General features: G+C 43.6%; 1 protein-coding gene across 1 annotated transcript; it reads left to right on the top strand.

Annotated features, from left to right (window-relative positions):
- The first annotated feature begins 1,593 nt into the window (after positions 1-1,593).
- Positions 1,594-2,614, top strand: LOC139538256 (trace amine-associated receptor 13c-like). Its single transcript, XM_071340105.1, has one exon. The coding sequence runs from the start codon at positions 1,652-1,654 to the stop codon at positions 2,612-2,614; it is 963 nt and encodes a 320-aa protein (XP_071196206.1). The 5' UTR covers positions 1,594-1,651.
- Positions 2,615-10,313: the final 7,699 nt, after the last annotated feature.

Below are 10,313 nucleotides of genomic sequence, written 5' to 3'. Positions count from 1 at the left end.
AGATGCACAATCGAGAGCATCCTGTCAGGCTGTATCACCACCTGGTATGGCAACTGCTCTGCCCACAACCGTAAGGCTCTCCAGAGGGTAGTGAGGTCTGCACAACGCATCACCGGGGGAAAACTACATGCCCTCCAGGACACCTACACCACCCGATGTCACAGGAAGGCCATAAAGATCATCAAGGACAACAACCACCCGAGCCACTGCCTGTTCACCCCGCTATCATCCAGAAGGCGAGGTCAGTACAGGTGCATCAAAGCAGGGACCGAGAGACTAAAAAACAGCTTCTATCTCAAGGCCATCAGACTGTTAAACAGCCACCACTAACATTTAGTGGCCGCTGCCAACATACTGACTCAACTCCAGCCACTTTAATAATGGGAATTGATGGAAATTATGTAGAAATGTATCACTAGCCACTTTAAACAATGTCACTTAATATAATGTTTACATACCCTTCATTACTCATCTCATATGTATATGTATATACTGTACTCTATATCATCTACTGCATCATGCCATCTTATGTAATACATGTATCACTAGCCACTTTAAACTATGCCACTTTATGTTTATATACCCTACATTACTCATCTCATATGTATATACTGTACTCTATACCATCTACTGCATCTTGCCTATGCCGTTCTGTACCATCACTCATTCATATATCTTTATGTACATATTCTTTATCCCTTTACACTTGTGTGTATAAGGTAGTAGTTGTGGAATTGTTAGGTTAGTTTACTTGTTGGTTATTACTGCATTGTCGGAACTAGAAGCACAAGCATTTCGCTATACTCCCATTAACATCTGCTAACCATGTGTATGTGACAAATAAAATTTTATTTGATTTGAACTACTACCTTATACACACAAGTGTAAAGGGATAAAGAATATGTACATAAAGATATATGAATGAGTGATGGTACAGAACAGCATAGGCAAGATGCAGTAGATGGTATAGAGTACTGTATATACATATGAGATGAGTAATGTAGGGTATATAAACATACAGTGGAGATAAGACAGTCATAAAGACGGCACGACAAAGCCTATTCCCCCTCAGGAGACTGAAAAGATTTAGCATGGGTCCTCAGATCCTCAAAAAGTTCTACAGCTGCACCATCGAGGGCATCCTGACTGGTTGCATCACTGCCTGGTATTTGTAACTGCTCGGCCTCCAACCGCAAAGCACTACAGAGGGTAGTGAGTACGGCCCAGTGCATCACCGGGCCAAGCTTCCTGCCGTCCAGGACGTCTATAGCATTTCACTGTAAGGTCCACACCTGATCGGCGCTTGTGACAAATAACATCTGATTTGATTTGAATTTGAGAAAATGTACCTTTTCTCTCATCTCTAACTATCAGTAAGGCTGAAGGACAGGCTAGCTGGGCACAGCAACATCCAATCCCGTATTACATTACATCATGCTTTCATTAATTATTTGTTTATCCAAACGTTTGTTTGTGTGTGTGTGTGTGTGTGCGTGCATGCGTGCAGAGATCCTGGGGAGGGGAGTGTCTGTCAGTAACACAGGGATAAATAGAGAGGCAGAGCTCAGAGTTTGTCAGAAGGCGGACCTGACAGGGTCACACACAGGACCAAGCAGGAGAAGGACCTCAGCATTTTTACCTTTTATTACGAATGGAGAAACATGAAGATATTCAATACTGTTTTCAAGACGGAAACTCTTCTTGCAGAAAGGTTTTGCTATCGACATCTATCTACATAACACTGTACATCTTCTTCTCATTGATTTCAGCAGTTACAGTATTTTTGAATGTACTGGTGATTATCTCCATCTCTCACTTCAAGCAGCTCCACACTCCAACCAACCTGCTCATCCTCTCTCTGGCTGCGTCAGATCTCCTGGTGGGACTGATTGTCATACCAGTAATGACTGTAGCAATAATGGAATCATGCTGGGGTTTTGGGGAATATTTCTGTGTGTTTCATTTCTTCATTACCTTTTTATGTACTACTTTATCGCTGGGCAATTTGGTCTTGATATCTATTGACCGCTATGTTGCTGTGTGTGATCCCTTATTGTACCACTCTAAAATAACAATAACAGGAAGTATCTGTATTATATCCATTACCTGGTGTTGTTGTATCATATACAATGCTGTTATTTTAAAAAACTTTGTAAATGTACAAATACCCAGTAGGTGTTTGACAGAATGTTTTATTGTTAAAGGGTTAAATTGGGTTAATATCATTAGCCTTGTACTTAAAATGTTTGTCCCGTGCTCTATTATTATAACACTTTATATGAAAATCTTTGTGGTGGCCAGATCACAGGCCAGAAAGGTATTTTCTAAAGAGGCTGCCAGTGTGTCTGGTGTTAAAACTGTACAGGCAAATAAGTCTGAGAGAAAAGCAGCAAAAACTCTAGCTATTGTTGTTTTCACCTATTTCATTTGTTGGATTCCAACTCTATTTATTTACTTTTTTTCTTCAGTTTTAGGTGATCATTTAATATCATATTTCGTCAGTTTTCTGCCACTTGTTAATTCCTTAATTAATCCAATAATTTATGCTTTCTTTTATCCATGGTTCAAAGTGACAGCTAAACTTATTTTAACTTTGAAGATAAGACGTTTATAGTTCCTATAATATGATTCACTAGTTCGGCAAACATAGGTTTGATATAGTTTTGTTCTTCAATTGTTGTAATTATTTAATGTAACAATACACCGACATTACTTATCTCAGTGTTGTCATGATTGATACATTTGGTGTTGATACAGAATGATTTGGCTAGATTGGATTGGAATAAATTGGAAATGGCATAAAGGCATAAGATTGTTTTATAAAGGACATTGTACTCCAAATACCTAAGTCTGTCGTTGCTCCGTGTTACTTATTGACAAATAGTATGTAAGTGTTCTCATAGTACATTTTGAGGACGTCACGAGTCATTCTGTATGTTGCTTAACATCAAGTGCAGTAAAGTTGAAATGTACAATACTGCATGATATCAGATAACGTACAGGTCTAAATAACTTCTGTATTGTGTAGTTGAGTAGTTGATGGTAGTAGTTGATGGTAAAATGTAAGTCGCTCTGGATAAGAGCGTCTGCTAAATGACTTAAATGTAAATGTAAATATGCAATTATGGGTAACACTTTATAATAACATTCAGTAATAAACCATTTGTAAGGCATTTCTGTTTGCTCACCATTTAATATTAAGGCCACATTTCTGAAATGTTACTAAGCTAGGTATTCTCACATTTATAAATAACTACTACAGTATATACATGAATTATTCAACACAACAGAGCAGGAGACCACAGCAGACACTTCAACCTCAACATACTGGGTATGAACACTACCACTACTCTCACTACATCACTGCTGCCAGGTCAGGGGTCACACAAGAGCAACTCTCTCTGATACTGTTTACTCTGAAGGAATATAGAGATTGGGTAACACACTAAATAGTTTATAATGGATTAGTAAATAGTTTATTCATAATTTATTTATCATTACTCCCATATTGTTTTTTGTAAGCTAGTTTTTCATACATTTTTAAACAACGTTTATATTATGTAATAATGATTCAGAAGATCATTCATCAGATGTTTAATACATGTTCTTATAAACCATTTACTGATTAATAGTAAAGTAGTCTTGCAGTCCCTAATCTAAAGTGAGGCCTATTCATACTTCCTAATACTTGATAAATGTTTTGAACAGTGAACAGTGTAATTTATCACAATAAGATGGACATTCTATTGGTAGACATTCCAGCAGGACCAGACGCTCCTTAAGTTCTCACAATGACCTAGAACATATCAATGGTTAAACAATAAGCACACAACACAGAGGATGTTAAAGGAAATATATTGAACATTTTATTCCAAAACAGTCACTCTGTTGTAGTAGTGTGCTGAAGGAAGTAACGTGTTTGTCTGAAAATGATAACATTCTTGTTTGTTGGCCCTGACTACCTAAACCAAAGTGTGGATTGCAGTCACTCATTGTTGAAGTTCATAGACCGTTTACAGGGTAAGGGAATCAATTTCTAAATACATAATTTAACTGAACTTTACGTTTAGAGTGTTACAACCTTTAATACACTACAAGTGAAGGTGTCCAAATACCTATGACTTCTTCAAATGGGGTGACTAGATACAAAATTAGTATTTGTTCCTAAACGGTAAACATATGTATGAAAATACCCTCAAGTTAAAGGTGACGATCTATAATGTCGCCTCATGAAACATTAGATTTCATATACAAAATGCTGGATTGAAGAGGCCAGTTGAAAAAGAGAAAAAAGAGAAGAGGCTACTGACATCACTGTCAGCATAGATAGTTTGGGGCGGAGAGCTGTCGCTTATCCCCAAGTTGGGAGTGACTGAATCTGGTCAGGCAGGAGGATGATGAAAGGGAGTGGTACTGCTGCCCCATGGAGCACCAAGGGCAGTTGAAGGAAGGAGGTAGGTTTTGCCATCTGTCATAACACTATGATGATCTGACCCCCCTGTCACTGGAGGATAAGGTGGAGTTGGCTTGTAAACTCTGTAAATGACCCTCAAGGTTGGTTCCTCTTCTCTATGGACAGTTCGACGTTTGTAGCCGAGGGTGTCTGGCTAACAGCTCAGGCCCAGAGTTGGTTCTTGTGGATGGTGGTCTGGGAGAGCCATAGCTCACTGCTCTTTGACCTCCCTTCTGGAGGAAGGTGTTCCACAGAGGAAATGTTACTGGCCCATTCAACCCCCGGCCAAGAGGCAGCTTTGCAGCCTGTCCACCAACGACTTTGCTTTGGTCCCCATGGGTAGAGTTTGGAGAGCATTGTCAACATAGAAGGTTTGCTCGACTGACTCCTGAACATCCGTGTTGCCATCATGGTGGTCCTGAGAATGTTTCTGGAGGGCATAGATGGCACAGCAGGGACTACACATCGTTACGAAGGGTAAGACCTGCCATTCATAGGTGCTCGGCACTGCTTTTCAGTCCAAATAAAGATCCACAACATTTATTCCACGGGACAAAGCTAGGTCCAAAGTATGACTGTGGCAGTAAGTAGGTCAGGAGACATGTTGGACAAAACCCACTGAGTCGATGATGACACCGAAAGCCTTTTGGAGTGGGTCTGTGGATTTTTCCATGTGAACAATAAAGTCACCAAAAACTGTAATATTATCTGCCATGACTACAAGGTCCGATAGGAATTCAGGGAACTCAGCGAGGAACGATATATATGTAAACAGTAGCTATAAAAAGTGATTGAGTAGGCTGCATAGAGCTCATGACTAGAAGCTCAAAAAATGAAAACGTCATTTTTTTTTTGTTGGAAATTGAAATTTGCTATCATAAATGTTAGCAACACCTCCTCTCTAGCGGGATGCGCGGGGGATATAGTCATTAGTGTAACCAGGAGGTGAGGCCTCATTTAACCTGTTTGGACTGCAAGCCCGACACCGGTACACTTATGACAACATCCAGCTCAAGTGCAGGGCGCGAAATTCAAAAGCTATTTTTTTAAAATATTTAACTTTCACACATTAACAAGTCCAAGACACCAGATGAAAGATAAACTTCTTGTGAATCAAACCAACATGTCCGATTTTTAAAATGTTTTACAGGGAGGACAAAATATGTAAATCTATTAGCTAACCACGTTAGCAAATGACACCACTTTTCTAACTCCATCAGTTTCTTACTCCATCAGGTGCTATCACAAATTCGACCAAATAAAGATATAAATAGCCACTAACCAAGAAACAAATTCATCAGATGACAGTCTGATAACATATTTATTGCATAGCATATTTTTTTTCGAAAAATTTGCATATTTCAGGTATAAATCATATTTTACATTTCAGCTACAATCAGAAAGTGCACCGAAAGCAGCCGCAATATTTACAGACACCAACGTCAAATAGCTAATTACTCATCATAAAACATTTCCGAAAAATATATAGTTTGCAGCAATTGAAAGATAGGCAACTTGTGATTCCAAACAATATTTCCGATTTATTAAATGTTTTACAGCGAAAACAAAATGTATCGCTATATTAGCGTAGCCACAATAGAGAGACACATTTGGGCGCCCACGACCCGTTCACATGCACGACAGATATATGAAATAACATCATAAAATGAGTCTTACTTTGGCTGATCTTTCATCAGAATGTTGAAACATGTGTCCTCTGTCCAGATGAGTCGTTGTTTGGATTCAGAATGGCAAATATCCCTCTTCAATTAGCATTGAAAGTAGCCAAGTGGCACGGATCTCTCCAACGACAACAAAGTCAGAGAACGGAACACGGCAAAACTCCCGAAAAAATTTCAATAATCTGATTATTAGCGTAGCCTCTTCTGTAGCCTGTCAACTATGTGTCTGTCTATCCCTGTTCTCTCCTCTCTGCACAGACCATACAAACGCTTCACACCGCATGGCCGCGGCCACCCTAACCTGGTGGTCCCAGCGCGCACGACCCACGTGGAGTTCCAGGTCTCCGGCAGCCTCTGGAACTGCCGATCTGCGGCCAACAAGGCAGAGTTCATCTCAGCCTATGCTTCCCTCCAGTCCCTCGACTTCTTGGCACTGACGGAAACATGGATCACCACAGATAACACTGCTACTCCTACTGCTCTCTCCTCGTCTGCCCACGTGTTCTCGCACACCCCGAGAGCTTCTGGTCAGCGGGGTGGTGGCACCGGGATCCTCATCTCTCCCAAGTGGTCTTTCTCCCTTTCTCCCCTTACCCATCTGTCTATCGCCTCCTTTGAATTCCATGCTGTCACAGTTACCAGCCCTTTCAAGCTTAACATCCTTATCATTTATCGCCCTCCAGGTTCCCTTGGAGAGTTCATCAATGAGCTTGATGCCCTGATAAGCTCCTTTCCTGAGGACGGCTCACCTCTCACAGTTCTGGGTGACTTTAACCTCCCCACGTCTACCTTTGACTCATTCCTCTCTGCCTCCTTCTTTCCACTCCTCTCCTCTTTTGACCTCACCCTCTCACCTTCCCCCCCTACTCACAAGGCAGGCAATACGCTTGACCTCATCTTTACTAGATGCTGTTCTTCCACTAACCTCATTGCAACTCCCCTCCAAGTCTCCGACCACTACCTTGTATCCTTTTCCCTCTCGCTCTCATCCAACACTTCCCACACTGCCCCTACTCGGATGGTATCGCGCCGTCCCAACCTTCGCTCTCTCTCCCCCGCTACTCTCTCCTCTTCCATCCTATCATCTCTTCCCTCTGCTCAAACCTTCTCCAACCTATCTCCTGATTATGCCTCCTCAACCCTCCTCTCCTCCCTTTCTGCATCCTTTGACTCTCTATGTCCCCTATCCTCCAGGCCGGCTCGGTCCTCCCCTCCTGCTCCGTGGCTCGACGTCTCATTGCGAGCTCACAGAACAGGGCTCCGGGCAGCCGAGCGGAAATGGAGGAAAACTCGCCTCCTTGCGGACCTGGCATCCTTTCACTCCCTCCTCTCTACATTTTCCTCTTCTGTCTCTGCTGCTAAAGCCACTTTCTACCACTCTAAATTCCAAGCATCTGCCTCTAACCCTAGGAAGCTCTTTGCCACCTTCTCCTCCCTCCTGAATCCTGCTCCCCCTCCTCCCCCCTCCTCCCTCTCTGCAGATGACTTCGTCAACCATTTTGAAAAGAAGGTCGACGACATCCGATCCTCGTTTGCTAAGTCAAACGACACCGCTGGTTCTGCTCACACTGCCCTACCCTGTGCTCTGACCTCTTTCTCCCCTCTCTCTCCAGATGAAATCTCGCGTCTTGTGACGGCCGGCCGCCCAACAACCTGCCCGCTTGACCCTATCCCCTCCTCTCTTCTCCAGACCATTTCCGGAGACCTTCTCCCTTACCTCACCTCGCTCATCAACTCATCCTTGACCGCTGGCTACGTCCCTTCCGTCTTCAAGAGAGCGAGAGTTGCACCCCTGCTGAAAAAACCTACACTCGATCCCTCCGATGTCAACAACTACAGACCAGTATCCCTTCTTTCTTTTCTCTCCAAAACTCTCGAACATGCCGTCCTTGGCCAGCTCTCCCGTTATCTCTCTCAGAATGACCTTCTTGATCCAAATCAGTCAGGTTTCAAGACTAGTCATTCAACTGAGACTGCTCTTCTCTGTATCACGGAGGCACTCCGCACTGCTAAAGCTAACTCTCTCTCCTCTGCTCTCATCCTCCTAGACCTATCGGCTGCCTTCGATACTGTGAACCATCAGATCCTCCTCTCCACCCTCTCCGAGTTGGGCATCTCCGGCGCGGCCCACGCTTGGATTGCGTCCTACCTGACAGGTCGCTCCTACCAGGTGGCGTGGCGAGAATCTGTCTCCTCACCACGTGCTCTCACCACTGGTGTCCCCCAGGGCTCTGTTCTAGGCCCTCTCCTATTCTCGCTATACACCAAGTCACTTGGCTCTGTCATAACCTCACATGGTCTCTCCTATCATTGCTATGCAGACGACACACAATTAATCTTCTCCTTTCCCCCTTCTGATGACCAGGTGGCGAATCGCATCTCTGCATGTCTGGCAGACATATCAGTGTGGATGACGGACCACCACCTCAAGCTGAACCTCGGCAAGACGGAGCTGCTCTTCCTCCCGGGGAAGGACTGCCCGTTCCATGATCTCGCCATCACGGTTGACAACTCCATTGTGTCCTCCTCCCAGAGCGCTAAGAACCTTGGCGTGATCCTGGACAACACCCTGTCGTTCTCAACTAACATCAAGGCGGTGGCCCGTTCCTGTAGGTTCATGCTCTACAACATCCGCAGAGTACGACCCTGCCTCACACAGGAAGCGGCGCAGGTCCTAATCCAGGCACTTGTCATCTCCCGTCTGGATTACTGCAACTCGCTGTTGGCTGGGCTCCCTGCCTGTGCCATTAAACCCCTACAACTCATCCAGAACGCCGCAGCCCGTCTGGTGTTCAACCTTCCCAAGTTCTCTCACGTCACCCCGCTCCTCCGCTCTCTCCACTGGCTTCCAGTTGAAGCTCGCATCCGCTACAAGACCATGGTGCTTGCCTACGGAGCTGTGAGGGGAACGGCACCTCAGTACCTTCAGGCTCTGATCAGGCCCTACACCCAAACAAGGGCACTGCGTTCATCCACCTCTGGCCTGCTCGCCTCCCTACCACTGAGGAAGTACAGTTCCCGCTCAGCCCAGTCAAAACTGTTCGCTGCTCTGGCACCCCAATGGTGGAACAAACTCCCTCACGACGCCAGGACAGCGGAGTCAATCACCACCTTCCGGAGACACCTGAAACCCCACCTCTTTAAGGAATACCTAGGATAGGATAAAGTAATCCTTCTGACCCCCCCCCCCCCCCCCTTAAAAGATTTAGATGCACTATTGTAAAGTGGTTGTTCCACTGGATGTCATAAGGTGAATGCACCAATTTGTAAGTCGCTCTGGATGAGAGCGTCTGCTAAATGACTTAAATGTAAATGTAAAATTAAACTATATTGAAAAAACATACATTACGATGATTTGTTCACATGTATCAAAAAAAATCCGAGCCAGAGATCATATTCACCTATAATGACGGTTTTCCAGGAGGCAATTCCAGGTCGAACTTCAGCCATCAAAAAAAAAAAATATGGCGTACCTCTCACTCCAAGAGGTTGTATTCAATCCCTGAACGAGATATTCAAGTCCTTTCTGCTCTCACTTCCGCATGACACCCAAGGGAAGGTGTATGACGTGTTTCTATAGTCCCAAGTGACATGCCCTTTTATAGACAAGCTCTTGAAGAGAGACCTCGCTTTTGGAAATCTCACTTCCGGATAGGAAATGGGCTGCAGAAAGAGTTCTGGTTCACTTAGAGAAATAATTCAAAACGGTTAAAGAAACTAGAGAGTGTTTTCTATCCAATAGTAATGATAATATGCATATTGTACGAGCAAGAATTGAGTAGGAGGCCGTTTGAAATGGCCACCTCTTTCCAGGTTACTCAGTGCTGCCCCACAGTAAATTCATCAGGCTTAAGCAATGTTTCAGTCAGGTCAACACATCAAGATTATGATCAGTGATAAGTTGATTGACTATAACTGCCTTGGAAGTGAGGGATCTAACATTAACCTGTTAGGCTGGCTGGCCCGACACCGGTACACTTATGACAACATCCAGCTCAATTGCAGGGCGCGAAATTCAAAATCATTTTTTTTTTAAATATTTAACTTTCACACATTAACAAGTCCAATACAGCATTTGAAAGATAAACAGCTTGTGAATCCAGCCAACGTGTCCGATTTTTAAAATGTTTTACAGCAAAAACACCACGTATATTTATGTTAGTTCACCACCAAATACA

This window comes from Salvelinus alpinus, chromosome 14 (assembly GCF_045679555.1).
Source record: "Salvelinus alpinus chromosome 14, SLU_Salpinus.1, whole genome shotgun sequence".
Taxonomy (NCBI): Eukaryota; Metazoa; Chordata; class Actinopteri; order Salmoniformes; family Salmonidae; genus Salvelinus; species Salvelinus alpinus.
The sequence above is the reverse complement of the archived record's forward strand: the minus strand, read 5'-3'. Positions and strand labels throughout refer to the sequence as shown.

What these genes read in the sequence shown, in the direction of transcription:
- LOC139538256 (XM_071340105.1), top strand. Translation starts at nt 1,652, where the DNA reads ATGGAGAAACATGAAGATATTCAATACTGTTTTCAAGACGGAAACTCT.